Below are 16,892 nucleotides of genomic sequence, written 5' to 3' on the forward strand. Positions count from 1 at the left end.
GATGTGCCTTCGGACCGGCCAGTCTTAGCCAGCCCTGTTAGCAGTACTCTGGATTGCGGACCCTGAAGCCTTCAGTAAAGAGGTAAAGAGACTGCAACCCTGTGTCCTCGTTATTCATCGCTCCTTGCACCACGCACCATCATCACATCTTTCATTGGACGCCCCTTAGCAGGGTCACGGACCGGGTCTAGCCACCGTGACAACCCCAGGACCGAGACTGAGAGGCCCGGTACCGAGTACCCCGCGGCCCTGCATCTGGGGGCGCTCCACACACAACCGGATTTTCCATCCCAGTGTGATCAGACAAAACATTGGATGGTACTTGGACCAATGTCGTTCTATGGGGCCGTGCACATGTCCAAGGATAACAAAATAAATAAATAAATTGCAGCATGCACAAGTTGGATCTGATATTTGGCCATGCAAGTCAATGAGTCAATAGAACGATGTGCTCTATGGACTGCACTCGGATGACATCTGAGTGCAGTCAGATTTCCACCGACTGACAGAATGGAGAATTTTTTTCTCCATCTTGAGAAAATCAGTTGGCACTATGATCACACTCTGACCAGTTTGATGAGAGTGTGATTTGCACAATTTGCCCGATGAGAGAACATACTGCCGTGTGCACCTAGCCCAATTAGTGATGCACTTATACATTTACAGGTGAGGAGCACGTACTCGCATGTAATATTAAGTGGTTTTTTTTTTCCAAGAATTCTGCTAGCTCTTTATATATAACTAGATGGTGGCCCGATTCGAACGCATCGGGTATTCTAGAATATGTATGTATATAGCAGCCACATAGTATATAGCACAGGCCACGTAGTATATAGGAGGCATGTAGTATATAGCATACAAATAGTACGTGGCCTGTGCTATATAGTATGTGGCTGCAATACACATACATACATATTGTAGAATACCCGATGCATTAATACAGGCCACGCAATATATAATACAGCCCAAACAGTATATAACACAGCCCACGTACTATATAACACAGCCCACGCAGTATATAGCAGCCACGTAGTATATAACACAGGCGACGTAGTATATAACACAGGCCACGCAATATATAGCACAGCCCACCCACTACAAAACACAGGCCACATAGTATGTAACACTGGCCACGTAGTATATAGCAGCCATGTAGTATATAACGCAGCCCACGCAGTATCTAACACAGGCCACATAGTATACAGCAGCCATGTAGTTTATAACACTGCCCACGTAGTATATAGCAGCCATGTAGTATATAGTACTGCCCACGTAGTATATAGCAGCCATGTAGTATATAGTACTGCCCACGTAGTATATAGCAGCCATGTAGTATATAGTACTGCCCACGTAGAGTATATAGCAGCCATGTAGTATATAGTACTGCCCACGTAGTATATAGCAGCCATGTAGTATATAGTACTGCCCACGTAGTATATAGCAGCCATGTAGTATATAGTACTGCCCACGTAGTATATAGCAGCCATGTAGTATATAGTACTGTCCACGTAGTATATAGCAGCCATGTAGTACATAGTACTGCCCACGTAGTATATAGCAGCCATGTAGTATATAACGCAGCCCACGCAGTATTTAGCAGTGTGGGCACCATATCCCTGTTAAAAAAAAAATTAAAATAAAAAATAGTTACATACTCACCCGCCGGGATCCAACGGCGCGTTGGCGATGGGCGCATGGCTGCCGCCATCTTCCGTTCCCAGGATGCATTGCGAAATTACCCAGATGACTTAGCGGTCTCGCCAGGAACGGAAGATGGCGGCCGGCTCGAGCTACGGAGGGTGAGTATAGCAGGTTTTTTTTTTAATTATTATTTTTAACATTACATTTTTTACTATTGATGCCGCATAGGCAGCGTCAATAGTAAAAAGTTGGGGACACACAGGGTTAATAGCAGCGGTAATGGAGTGCGTTACCCGCTGCATAAAGAGGTCCGTTACTGCCGGCATTAACCCTGTGTTAGCGGTGACCGGAGGGGAGTATGCGGGCGCCGGGCACTGACTGCGGGGAGTAAGGAGCGGCCATTTTCTTCCGGACTGTGCCCGTCGCTGATTGGTCATGGCTGTTTTGCCGCGACCAATCAGCGACTTGGATTTCCATGACAGACAGAGGCCGCGACCAATGAATATCCATGACAGACAGACGGAAGTAACCCTTAGACAATTATATAGTAGATGGGAACCTTCAAAAAAAATCATAATTTTGTAATTATTCATGGGACTCCATTATGCACTCAAAACTCGTGATAAATAACATCCATCACAATTACGATCCATCACCAGCAGCATGTTGACGGTTTCCAATTAACAACAGATTTAGGCTGGCCTCACACTCAGCGTATGTAAATACGGTCCGTTTTTTACGGCCGTAATACGCAGAAAAGTCCCCAAAATAGTGGTCCGTATGTCATCCGTAGGCAGGGTGTGTCAGCGTATTTTGCGCATGGCATCCTCCGTATGTAATCCGTATGGCATCCGTACTGCGATATTTTCTCGCAGGCTTGCAAAACCGACATCTAATGGATTTATGTGCTCAAATGTTCGTTAAAACATATATATATACATATATATATATATATATATATATATATATATACACTCACCGGCCACTTTATTAGGTACACCATGCTAGTAACGGGTTGGACCCCCTTTTGCCTTCAGAACTGCCTCAATTCTTCGTGGCATAGATTCAACAAGGTGCTGGAAGCATTCCTCAGAGATTTTGGTCCATATTGACATGATGGCATCACACAGTTGCCGCAGATTTGTCGGCTGCACATCCCAAAGATGCTCCATACAAGGCAGGATGGATCCATGCTTTCATGTTGTTTACGCCAAATTCTGACCCTACCATCCGAATGTCGCAGCAGAAATCGAGACTCATCAGACCAAGCAACGTTTTTCCAATCTTCTACTGTCCAATTTCGATGAGCTTGTACAAATTGTAGCCTCAGTTTCCTGTTCTTAGCTGAAAGGAGTGGTACCCGGTGTGGTCTTCTGCTGCTGTAGCCCATCTGCCTCAAAGTTCGACGCACTGTGCGTTCAGAGATGCTCTTAGGCCTACCTTGGTTGTAATGGGTGGCGATTTGAGTCACTGTTGCCTTTCTATCAGCTCGAACCAGTCTGCCCATTCTCCTCTGACCTCTGGCATCAACAAGGCATTTCCGCCCACAGAACTGCCGCTCACTGGATTTTTTTTCTTTTTCGGACCATTCTCTGTAAACCCTAGAGATGGTTGTGCGTGAAAATCCCAGTAGATCAGCAGTTTCTGAAATACTAAGACCAGCCCTTCTGGCACCAACAACCATGCCACGTTCAAAGGCACTCAAATCACCTTTCTTCCCCATACTGATGCTCGGTTTGAACTGCAGGAGATTGTCTTGACCATGTCTACATGCCTAAATGCACTGAGTTGCCGCCATGTGATTGGCTGATTAGAAATTAAGTGTTAACAAGAAGTTGGACAGGTGTACCTAATAAAGTGGCCGGTGAGTGTATATATATATCATTGAGACACACATATATATATATATATATATATATATTCTGTATTTATATTTAATTCAGCGCGATTTATGTGAAAAGCCGGTAATTCAATTGCCGGCTTTTCATTTCTCCTTCCCAAACCCGACAGGATATGAGACATGGTTTACATACAGTAAACCATCTCATATCCCCTTTTTTTTTGCATATTCCACACTACTGTTAGTGTGTATGTGCAAAATTTGGGTGCTGTAGCTGCTAAAATAAAGGGTTAAATAGCGGAAAAAAATTGGCGTGGGCTCCCGCGCAATTTTCTCCGCCAGAGTGGTAAAGCCAGTGACTGAGGGCAGATATTAATAGCCAGGAGAGGGTCCATGGTTATTGGCCCCCCCTGGCTACAAACACCTGCCCCCAGCCACCCCAGAAAAGGCACATCTGGAAGATGCGCCTATTCTGGCACTTGGCCACTCTCTTCCCACTCCCCTGTAGCGGTGGGATATGGGGTAATGAAGGGTTAATGTCACCTTGCTATTGTAAGGTGACATTAAGCCAGATTAATAATGGAGAGGCGTCATTTATGTCACCTATCCATTATTAATCCAATTGTATGAAAGGGTTAAAAAAACACACACACATTATTAAAAAGTATTTTAATTAAATAAACACACAGGTTGTTTTAATATTTTATTGCTCTCTCAATCCACCTGAAGACCCTCGCTCTGCAAAATAATAAACCAACAATATACATACCTTCTGATGATCTGTCACGTCCCACGAAGTAAATCCATCTGAAGGGGTTAAATCATTTTACAGGCAGGAGCTGTGCTAAAGCACTCGCTCGTGCCTGTAAACCCCGGGTACTGAAAGGAAAGCTGGATGATCTGTACTTACATTGAGTCGCGGTGAGGCGCCCTCTGCTGGATGAACTCATATGAACTCGAGCGTGGGAACTTTTCCAAGGCTCCAGTTCATGAGGACATCCAGCAGAGGGCGCCTCACCGCGACTCAATGTAAATACAGGGGGGGGGGGGCAATAACCATGGACCCTCTCCTGGCTATTAATATCTGCCCTCAGTCACTGGCTTTACCACTCTGGCGGAGAAAATTGCGCGGGAGCCCACGCCAATTTTTTCCGCCATTTAACCCTTTATTTTAGCAGCTACAGCACCTAAATTTTGCACATACACACTACTAACATTAGTAGTGTGGAATATGCAAAAAAAAAAAAGGGATATGAGATGGTTTACTGTATGTAAACCATGTCTCATATCCTGTCGGGTTTGTGAAGGAGAAATGAAAAGCCGGCAATTGAATTACCGACTTTTCACTAACACCGCTGCGTATTTCTCGCAAGTCACATTGCTGGTCCGTGTGGAATCCGTATTTTCCTCGCCCCCATAGACTTTCCTTGGCGATTTTTTTGCGCAATACGGTGACAAATGCAGCATGCTGCGATTTTCTACGGCCGTACAAGACCGTATATTACGGATGCGTAATATACGGCAGATATGAGCTGGGCCATAGAGATTCATTGGGCCGTGTGTAATGCGAATTTTACGGACGTAGTTTATGCGCTCATACGTCCGTAAAACTCGCTAGTGTGAGGCCGGCCTTAGAGAAAGAGCCCAAACAAGGTGATGATCATTATTACTGCATTTATAGGTGTTATTTTCTGCACTTTGAATTATAAAGGGGAAGTCTAAAAAATGTCCTTTAAAGCTAGCAGCATGTTGATGTTTTTCACTTAAAGGGAAACTGTCAGATCCCATATGTCTATCCAAGCAAAGGAAAAAACATGCAAATATTTCCATCTCCTTAAAAAAAAAAAAAAAACTTTCCGTGCTCCTCCACAAGCAACTGGTCCAATGGGGCATCACTTACCCTGGACTAGTCCGGCCTCAAATCATGCAGTTATGCCCAAGATCATGTGACTGACAACTTTCCAACAAGGCATCAGAAATTTTGCGCATGTGTGTGTCTTGGCATACGCACATGAAGCAGGGGAGGGTACACCAGTCTTCATTGTGCATGCCCAGGCAGGCGACTTCCGATGGTGCAAAGATGGCATTGCTTCTGCAAAGAGGGGTGAATTATTATGGAGGAATTGGCCTCCCAAAATGGGAACGCACCCTCATACTCTGGGGGTGACGGCCAAAAGAAGATGGCCAGCGGCTGTCGTTGCTGGGAAATGGATTTTTCGGACAGAGTGAGGGGGTTGGTGGTGCAGAGAGTAGAAGCGGCAGGGGACATTATGTCTTATTCCAGTAGAAAAGTTTATTTTATGGTAATGACTCTTTAAATTTTAGAAAGTCTTTGTCAGCAGTGACAGTGACGGTAAATGGATCCCCATCTCTGTGATGTGATGAAAGTGACGCTGTCACCATTCATCGTCTCGGAGGCCTGACAAGACACGGAGACGAGAGTGAAGTCTTATTCCGTGGAGAGCCCTCCATGCTTTATCGGAGGCCTTGTGACAATGGAGCAGATCAACCAGGCGATACTCGGAGTCACTTTCACAAAGAGGATGGAAAGAGGACGCAGCGCGGAGGGATCTGGTGTCAGTCCAGGCAGGGATAGAAGCCTTTTCATCCGCAGACACTGCTCCCATTTATCCTGCCTCCAGTTATCTGACTTCTGATGAAAATATCAGTTCTTTATGTGCCAGGCTGAAAGGCGTCATGTGCTTCATAACGTGATGAGTCCTGATAAAGACGATTCAGTGGAAGAGAAAAATGATACCTACAATAGATGTACAGTAAACTTCTGAGCTGGCCGCCTCGGGACTGGAGGGATGCCAGATTATCAGGTTTTCTGGACTAATGGATCTCCTTTATTAAAATGTAGAAAGTTCCACATCAATGAAGTCTTTGTAGGTAAAGGTAAAATCTTGTGGGATAATGAGAATTATAGTGTAGGGTGTTGTACAGAAAAGGTCATATCTCCATAATGCTGCTGATACATAGTTCCAGGGGTCAGATTCATAGACTACCAGGACAAAGGTCAACAGGAAAAAAAATCAATATACCACCACAACATCGGCCAACAAGTTGCATCCATAGATCAACTGGATAAAAGGTCAAGAAGTCAGATCCAGAGACTACCAGGACAAAGGTCAACAGGAATAATCAATACACCACCAGAACATCGGCCAACAAGTCGCATCCATAGACCAACTGGATAAAGGTCAACAAGTCAGATCCAGAGACTACCAGGACAAAGGTCAACAGGAAAAAAAATCAATATACCACCAGAACATCGGCCAACAAGTTGCATCCATAGACCAACTGGATAAAGGTCAACAAGTCAGATCCAGAGACTACCAGGACAAAGGTCAACAGGAAAAATCAATATACCACCACAACATCGGTTAACAAGTTGCATCCATAGACCAACTGGATAAAGGTCAACAAGTCAGATCCAGAGACTACCAGGACAAAGGTCAACAGGAAAAATCAATATACCACCAGAACATCGCCCAACAAGTCGCATCCATAGACCAACAGGTCAGATCATAGACTACTAAGACAAAGATTCACAGGTTAGATCCATAGACTACAAAGACACAGATCCACAGGTCAGAATCATAGACCTGGAGGACACAGATCCACAGGTCAGACCATAGACCAAGAGGACACAGATCCACAGGTCAAAACCATAGACCACCAGGACACAGATCCACAAGTCAATTCCATTGACCACTAGAACACAGCTCCACACATTAAAGCCATAGACCACCAGAATACAGGTTCAGGACTCAGATCCATAGTCCACTAAAATACAGTCCACAGATAAGAATCATAGACCACCAGAAGACAGGTCCACAAGTCAGATCCATAGACCACCAGGACAAAAGCTCCACAGATCAGATCCACAGACCATGAGGACACTGCTCCTCAATTCAGAACCGTAGACCACCAGGACACAGGTCCACAAGTCAGTTCCATTTAGCACTAGAACATGGGTTCATGTGTTAACACCATAGACCACCAGAATGCAGGTCCAGGACTCAGATCCATAGTCCACCAGAACACAATCCACACATAAGAATCATAGTACCCCAGTACACAGTTCAGATCTCCATGGGTCAGATCCATAGACCACCAGGACATAGGTAAATAGATAACCATAGACGTCACAGACCACCAGGACACAGGTCCACAAGTCAGACCCATAGAAGACCAGAATACAGGTCCATGGCTTAGATCCATAGACCATCATAGTCTCTTGTGTAATAGCCATCGTAAATCACAGGTCACCGTTACATAAACGTTTTCCCTCAAAGTTACATGAAAATAAGAGGAATTCTACCAGGGATTACATTTTTATGATCGTTGCAATGAAAAATATCGAGATCACAACTTTTTCCAATCACTTTAATAGCCAGAAAAATAGTCTTACGAGCATAATTGCCTTCATAAAGCCACAGCGGCTCGTTACAATGTCATCATAGGTGTATCATGAATCAATGGATTCCACTCACCTAGTCCTTCCGACTCAAACAGACATGTCTCCCCAACACCAATACTCCTGCACCAGGACAGGAAGTTTGCTGTATTGTCTCTTGCAAAGAAGGACCCGGGTGGGGCATTGGCACGGTACGGTATCCTCTTAGTTGGCAGGTCCTGCGGAAACAACAACTTAGAAATAGAATTTCCTGGTTATGTAGTGATAATAAATGTAAAGCATACCTGCTATTTCAGGTGACAAATTACACTAGGCTGTTGGAATAATCCTATTACTGGACATTTTATCCTGCATGTTTTCAAAGTTTTCTCCTCCGCCGGCTCTAAATTTCTGTTATCTCTGAGCTGGTGGGTGGAGACTAACTGCTACAATGTCTCCCATACACAGCACACACGGACATGAGGGATTCCTGCTCTCCTGTCTCTATGTAACCCATGATCAAAAGCAGCAGTAATCTGCAGGACTTTAAAAATTAAAGGGCATGTCACTACAGCTACAAAGCTAATTGCTTTTGTAATATGACAATTAATGACTGTTTAAAGAATAAATGGAGGTTTAATAGTTTTACCCATACATCAATAGTACACATGAAAATAAAACAACTTTGTAATACATCTTATTAGATAAATCATCCTTCTCCTCCTGGACTGATCTTTCATTCTCAATTCATGGGTAAAATCAGACTTCAGAATACATATTTAGCCATTACTGAAATAGGAGATGATAGTTGGTGCTCATAAAGTTCTATGGAGAACTATAGCTGTTTCAGGAGAACTTGAAGTAGAGTGTCTGTCGGCCTCTAGCTCCTCCCTAGAATGTCCGTGTAGGCCTCTAGCTCCTCCCTAGAATGTCTGTGTCGGCCTCTAGCTCCTCCCTAGAATGTCTGTGTCGGCCTCTAGCTCCTCCCTAGAATGTCTGTGTCGGCCTCTAGCTCCTCCCTAAAATGTCTGTGTCGGCCTCTAGCTCCTCCCTAGAATGTCTGTGTCGGCCTCTAGCTCCTCCCTAGAATGTCTGTGTCGGCCTCTAGCTCCTCCCTAGAATGTCTGTGTCGGCCTCTAGCTCCTCCCTAGAATGTCTGTGTCGGCCTCTAGCTCCTCCCTAAAATGTCTGTGTCAGCCTCTAGCTCCTCCCTAGAATGTCTGTGTCAGCCTCTAGCTCCTCCCTAGAATGTCTGTGTCGGCCTCTAGCTCCTCCCTAGAATGTCTGTGTCGGCCTCTAGCTCCTCCCTAGAATGTCCGTGTCGGCCTCTAGCTCCTCCCTAGAATGTCCGTGTAGGCCTCTAGCTCCTCCCTAGAATGCCTGTGTCGGCCTCTAGCTCCTCCCTAGAATGTCTGTGTCGGCCTCTAGCTCCTCCCTAGAATGTCTGTGTCGGCCTCTAGCTCCTCCCTAAAATGTCTGTGTCGGCCTCTAGCTCCTCCCTAGAATGTCTGTGTCGGCCTCTAGCTCCTCCCTAGAATGTCCGTGTCGGCCTCTAGCTCCTCCCTAGAATGTCCGTGTAGGCCTCTAGCTCCTCCCTAGAATGCCTGTGTCGGCCTCTAGCTCCTCCCTAGAATGTCTGTGTTCCTCTAGCTCCTCCCTAGGATGTATGTCGGCCTCTAGCTCCTCCCTAGAATGTCTGTGTTTGCCTCTAGCTCCTCTCAAGAATGTCTGTCGGCTTCTAGCTCCTCCCTAGAATGTCTGTCGGCCTCTAGCTCCTCCCTAGAATGTCTGTGTTCCTTTAGATCCTCCCTAGAATGTCTGTGTCTGCCTCTAGCTCATCCCTAGAATGTCTGTCGGCTTCTAGCTCTTCCCTAGAATGTCTGTGTTCCTCTAACTCCTCCCTAGAATGGCTGTGTCTGCCTTTAGCTCCTCCTTAGAATGTCTGTCGGCCTCCAGCTCCTCCCTAGAATGTCTGTGTCGGCCTCTAGCTCTTCCCTAGAATGTCTGTGTAGGCCTCTAGCTCCTCCCTAGAATGTCTGTGTTCCTCTAGCTCTTCCCTAGAATGTCCGTGTCTGCCTTTAGCTCCTCCCTAGAATGTCTGTCGGCCTCTAGCTCCTCCCTAGAATGTCTGTGTTAGCCTCTAGCTCCTCCCTAGAATGTCTGTGTTCCTCTAGCTCCTCCCCCCTCCATAGAATCTTATGGGCACCAGCTGTCACCTCCTATCTCGGTAATATGAACATGTGTCTTCACTGAATACAGATTTTACCCATTAATTGAGAGTGAAAGATCATTGCAGAAGGAGAAAGAAGCAGATTTCTCTGATAAGATGTATTACAGAGTTACTTATTTTCATGTATACTATTGACTTATGAAATACCAACGATGGTTACCTTTTGTGCCCATAAAGCGCATGTGCCTCAATGAAGAGTAACAATCATTCTTGTGTAAGAAAAAGGAAAAAAAGAATGATAGAGAAAATGAAAAAAGTTTGCCTGAGTTTACAGTGCCATCCGTGGGGGAGGCAGTAGCTAACTTCTCCTCCTACTTGACTTTCTATTTAAAAACAAGGATAGAAAGGTAAGACATGGGGTTGTCACAAGCAGATGTCAGAGCCCTCCTTGAGGTTTGGACCCAAAACTGGTTTCTAACGTCTCCAATACACTTCAATAACTTGTCACATACATAGAGATTATTGATATTGGCCATCATGGAAAGGAGCCTTTGGACACTAATTAAAGGGACACTCCCATAAGAGAGACAAATCGGAAACTTGTATACTTGCTGCAACAAACTTCATATCAGGGGGTCTGAGACTGACGACTGCAAACGGAAACGGAGTGCAATTTTATTAACTCCAGTAACCACTAACATATGTGCTGCTGTATCTACACACCAATGAGTAACTTATATTCATCTTATTTTGGTGAAAAGAGGAAAAAAAATGGCAAATCATTGGTTTTGCTGAATTCTTTTAACAGAAGTCACCGTAAGGTAAAAAATATTTTTTTTAAATTTAAAAGGGGATTGGCATAAGCTATAAGTGGTTGACCAATAAAAAAAAAAGTTATCACCTGTGAAAAGGATAAGTAATAACTGCCGAGACCCCCGCCAATCGCCAGATAGGCCCACTTTTATCCCCGGCAGAATGGAGAGAAAGAGAAGAGAGAGAGAAAGAAAGAGAAAAAGAAAGAAAGAAAGAAAGAAAGAAAGAGATAGAAGGAAATAAAGAAAAGAAAGTCAGTCTGGTTCCAAAGTTCAGGTCCCCATACAGAACTTTGGACTACAGTTTTGGTTGGGTACCAGAACCCAAACTTCCACGTGTCTGCTCATCCCTAGTATTCACCTATCCTGTAGAAAGATGATAACTTCTTTTCACCGCACAACTCCTTTATGTTACTGCCGATATCATTTATGTTGATTTTTTTCATCTTTTTCTACTTTTACACAATAAAACCAATTATTCATAAAGTTTCTTTTTAGTTTTTGCATAGTCACATTCAAAGTAGTACCATAATTTTTCCATCCGCGTAGTTTCTCGAGAGTTTGTGTTTTGTGCTAAAAACAAAACGTTTTTCTTTACTAACTTAGGACACAAATAAGTCATAGACTTGCTTAGAGCTACTGGACAGAATAGTAATTAATCATTCATTTTAGAATTTTTTTAAACCATTTACTGTACGGTATAAAAACCATTTTCATTCCACACAGTATTATGAAGGTTGAAGGTAGGATAATTTTTATTTTATTTTACTTTTTATATATACATGGACGTCACTGATAGGGTAACAGAGGTACTGCCCCCCCCCCCCACTTAGATGCTGCAGATGCCATTGATAGCAGCATCTTAGGTGTTTTATGACTAAGATCACTAAGAAATCAGCGCCACGCCTTTTCTCAGGTTGGATGCGGTATTGCAGCCCAACCCTATTCACTTCAATGGGGCCAAGCTGCAATACTAGAAATAACCCATGGAGAGGTCCGGCAACCCTTTTAATACAGTGAAATTGCCCCGGTCTCCTATAAACATATGGGACTTTTTACGTCACCAAATACCTATGTGCAAACATTTGCATTAATAAGAAAATGTCCAAAAAACAATTAAAATCCGTTCTCCAAACTGTAGACTGATAAAGGGGCCGCGAGGCGCAGATTCCTGCAGAATAATTAGCTTTCCATGTGGTGAGAGAGAATTGTGTTGACATAGTGTAAAATATCTAGAAGCCGAGGTGCCCACAATCCCGCTCTCAAATATCAGGCAAATCGCTCCCCTGCCGCCATTGCCGCACAATCTAGTCTGTCTGATGGCGGTGCATGTGGTTTAATGCAGGATGTGAAAGTGAGAGGAAAACACATGATGTCACCCTGCAACCATCCTGTCAGGTTCACTTCTTTAAGCTCTGGGGGATCCCTGCTCCACCGCTGTTCTGAAATCAGAGAAACAACGACTTCGATAGTTAACTTTATCCAAATGAATTGGCTGAATGGGATTAGCTGGAAACTATTTACCACTGTGCTCACAGCGTAACGGACCGGCGACTTAATTAGGTAATAAACCGGCCAGTCGTCATTAATTAAAGTCTCCCTTTCATTTACTTATAGTGTAAACCCGGCTGTATCTGACTGGGCATCAATCCGTGTCGGAACAGGGATCCTCATGTGCAAGAATATAACTACTATAATACTGCCTCCTATGTACAAGAATATAACTACTATAATACTGTCCCTATGTACAATAATATTACTACTATAATACTGCTCCTATGTACAGGAATATAACTACTGTAATACTGCACCTATATACAAGAATATAACTACTATAATACTGCACCTATGTACAAGAATATAACTACTATAATACTGCCCCTATGTACAAGAATATAACTACTATAATACTGCCCCCTATGTACAAGAATATAACTACTATAATACTGCTCCTATGTACGAGAATATAACTACTATAATACTGTCCCTATGTACAATAATATTACTACTATAATACTGCTCCTATGTACAGGAATATAACTACTGTAATACTGCACCTATATACAAGAATATAACTACTATAATACTGCCCCCATGTACAAGAATATAACTACTATAATACTGCCCCTATGTACAAGAATATTACTACTATAATACTGCTCCTATGTACAAGAATATAACTACTATAATACTGCTCTCTATGTACAAGAATATAACTACTATAATACTGCTCCTATGTACAAGAATATAACTACTATAATACTGCCCATATGTACAAGAATATAACTACTATAATACTGCTCCTATGTACAAGAATATAACTACTATAATACTGCCCCTATGTACAAAACTACTATAATACTGCCCATATGTACAAGAATATAACTACTATAATACTGCTCCTATGTACAAGAATATAACTACTATAATACTGCCCCTATGTACAAGAATATTACTACTATAATACTGCCCCTATGTATAAGAATATAACTACTATATTCTTGTACATAGGGAGCAGGATTATAGTAGTTATATTCTTATACATAGGAGCAGTATTATAGTAGTTATATTCTTGTACATAGGGAGCAGGATTATAACTACTATAATACTGCTCCTATATACAATAATATAACTACTATAATACTGCTCCTATGTATAAGAATATAACTACTATAATACTGCTCCCTATGTACAAGAATATAACTACTATAATACTGCTCCTATGTGCAAGAATATAACTACTATAATACTGCCTCTATGTACAAGAACAGAACTACTGTAATACTGATCCTATGTACAAGAATATAACTACTATAATACTGCCCGCTATGTACAAGAATATAACTACTATAATACTGCTCCTATGTATAAGAATATAACTACTATAATACAGCCCCCTATGTACAAGAATATAACTACTATAATACTGCTCCTATGTGCAAGAATATATCTACTATAATACTGCCCCTATGTACAAGAATATAACTACTATAATACTGCCCCCATGTACAAGAATATAACTACTATAATACTGCACTTATGTACAAGAATATAACTACTATAATACTGCTCCTATGTACACGAATATAACTACTATAATACTGCTCCTATGTACAAGAATATAACTACTATAATACTGCTCCCTATGTACAAGAATATAACTACTGTAATACAGCCCCCATATACAAGAATATAACTACTATAATACTGCACTTATGTACAAGAATATAACTACTATAATACTGCCCCATGTACAAGAATATAACTACTATAATGCTGCCCCTATGTACAAGAATATAACTACTATAATGCTGCCCCTATGTACAAGAATATAACTACTATAATACTGCTCCTATGTACAAGAATATAACTACTATAATGCTGCTCCAATGTGCAATAAACAATAACAAAAAATTCTGTAAAAGGTACGTAGCTTTTTTCCGCAGTATTTTTGCATTTTCATAAAATATAAAGAAGACATAAAACCGTTATATAACATATCACATAATTACAGCTCATCGCAGTACGTACAGTGTATGATATAAAGAGCACAGTATGTAGACCATGTAACGTATTGACCCATATTTCCTCCTGATAATCATCTCTACGATTGCTCCTCATTCACGCACATTCCTGACGTTCCACAAAGATCACGGCAACCAGTTATAAAACAATATAAGTTTTTCCTCTCATCTGTGCAGAAGTTTTCTGAGGGTTATTTATCAGTATTACACGTCACGTCTGGGCTGCAGAAGGTCAGAGAACTTTACAAAGTTCAACCTTCACTTGGAACGGTGTCATCAGGAGCCGCAGATTGTGGCCAATGCGGGGAACATTTCCTTTCTGATCGGGCAGTAACAGAATTCTCTCCATAATTATATGTAACCAGGATTCCTCTGTTTCTCTGCATCCTAATATGTGCTTTGCAGCTGCTGCTTGGCATTATTGAGCCAGTCTACGCCATCACACATGCTGACACAGAGACATAAACATATCAGTGCAGACACAAAAATACATCACCAGCAACCGTGCACAATACAAATACATAGACGTATAGTTACCAGATCCTTACATACAACCACGGGCCTCCAGAAATGTACACAAATGCATGTAAACAGAAACATAGTAACGCGCATACACAATACGCTGAACACAGGTACAGTACTGAGAAAAAGTTTTAGACAGGTGAGAAAAAAAATGCTACAAAGTAAGAACCTGAAGTGTTAAAAGATAATATTTTATCAATTAAGAAAATGCAAAAGTGAATGAAGAAATCTAAATCGCATCAATATTTGGTGACCGCCCTTCTCCTTCATCAGTTCTTCTCTGTACACAGTTTTTGAAGGAACTTGGGAGGAGGTTGTTCCAAACATCTTGGAGAACTAACCACAGATCTTCTGGGTAGGAGGCTTGTGCAAATCCTTCTCTCTTCATGTGATCCCAGACACAATGGATGATGTGAGATCGGGGCTCTGCGAGGGTCGGATCATCACCTCCACGACTCCTCGCTCTTAATGATATTGGCTGGATGTATGGGGTCGTTGTCCAGCTGAAGAATAAGTTAGGAGCCCATCAGATGCCTCCTTGATGGTATTACATGATGGATAATTATCTGCTTGTGTTTCTCAGCATGGAGGATACCATTAATCCTGACCAAATGTCCATCTCCATTTGCTAAAATGCGGCCACATACCTACGGGACCCTCCACCATGCCTTACTGTTCCTGCAGACCCCCATTATGATGCCACTCACCATCCTCCAGAGGACGAACTGCCTTCTGTTCCAGCCTAATATTTCACATTTTACTCATCAGTCCGGAGCACCTGCTGCCATTTTTCTGCACCCCAGGTTCTATATTTTTGTGCCTAGTTGACTCACTTGATCTTGTTTCTATGTGGAAGGTCTGATTTTTGGCTGCAATTCTTCCAGAAAGACCATTTTTGACCAGACTTCTACAAACAGTAGATGGGTGCAGCTTGGTCCCACCGTTTTCTGCCACTTCTGAGCTGATTACATTGCTGGACACCTGATTTTGAAGGGATGTAAGCACAATGCGTCTTTCATCTGCGGCTCTACGTTTCCTCGCCTGACCATTGTGTCCATCATTCTCAATATGGTCCAGGTCTTGGTGGCCTCAATGCTGAGAAATACAAGCAGATCCTCATCCATCAAGTAATACCACCATGGAGCCATTTTGTTGGCTCCAAATGTATAATGTAGTGACCCCAAATATGCAGCCAATGTCATTACAAAGTATCTGCAAAGTTATAAAGAACAAGAAGTCCTAGAAGTGATGATTTGGCCCCCACAGAGTCCTGATCTCAACATCCAGTCTGTGTGGGATCACACGAGACAGAAGGATTTGCACAAGCCTCATACACAGAAGATCTGGGGTTATTGCTCCAAGATGTTTGGAAAAAAACTCACAAAAACAGAGTGCAAGTGACCAGGAACTGATGATGGCAAAAGACACTCACCAAATACTGATCCGGTTTATATTTCTCTTGTTATTTCACACTGTATTTTTTAATTGATGAAAATAAACTATTAACATCTATTTTTTTACATTCTGTATATACTGTACACCACACATAAGCAAACACAATAATGTGAACACAAAAATATATATGCACACAGAGTGGGGAAAATAAGTATTTCATACACTGCCGATTTTCCCACCTACAAAGAATGGAGAGGGCTGTAATTTTAATCGTAGGCACACTTCAACTGGGAGAGCTAAAAATAAGAAGCATAAAATAAGAGGCATGATTTTTACATAATGAAATAAGTATTTGATACAATAGAAAAACAGAACTTAATATAGACAGCTCTTTGGTCTTGGCCATGGTGGAGAGGTTGGAGTGTGATTGAGTGTGTGGACAGGTGTCTTTTATACAGGTAACGAGTTCAAACAGGGGCAATTAATACAGGTAATGAGTGCAGAGTAGGAGGCTTCTTAAAGAAAATCTTACAGGTCTGTGAGACAGAATTCTTGCCGGTTGGTCGGTGATCAAATACTTATTTCA

At 42.3% G+C, this 16,892-nt stretch overlaps 1 protein-coding gene across 3 annotated transcripts in view; it reads right to left on the reverse strand.

Annotated features, from left to right (window-relative positions):
- The window catches only part of GAS2 (growth arrest specific 2), a 127,607-nt gene that overhangs the window by 69,738 nt on the left and 40,977 nt on the right, over positions 1-16,892 (reverse strand). For 2 of the 3 annotated variants that reach the window (XM_077287158.1, XM_077287156.1), the window contains exon 4: positions 7,981-8,137. In XM_077287158.1, the coding sequence (XP_077143273.1) occupies positions 7,981-8,137 (157 nt within the window). The remainder of the gene's footprint in view (positions 1-7,980; positions 8,138-16,892) is intronic. The other variant, XM_077287157.1, reaches the window with a different exon arrangement.

The sequence above is a fragment of the Ranitomeya variabilis genome, chromosome 2 (assembly GCF_051348905.1).
Source record: "Ranitomeya variabilis isolate aRanVar5 chromosome 2, aRanVar5.hap1, whole genome shotgun sequence".
In the NCBI taxonomy this organism is placed as follows: Eukaryota; Metazoa; Chordata; class Amphibia; order Anura; family Dendrobatidae; genus Ranitomeya; species Ranitomeya variabilis.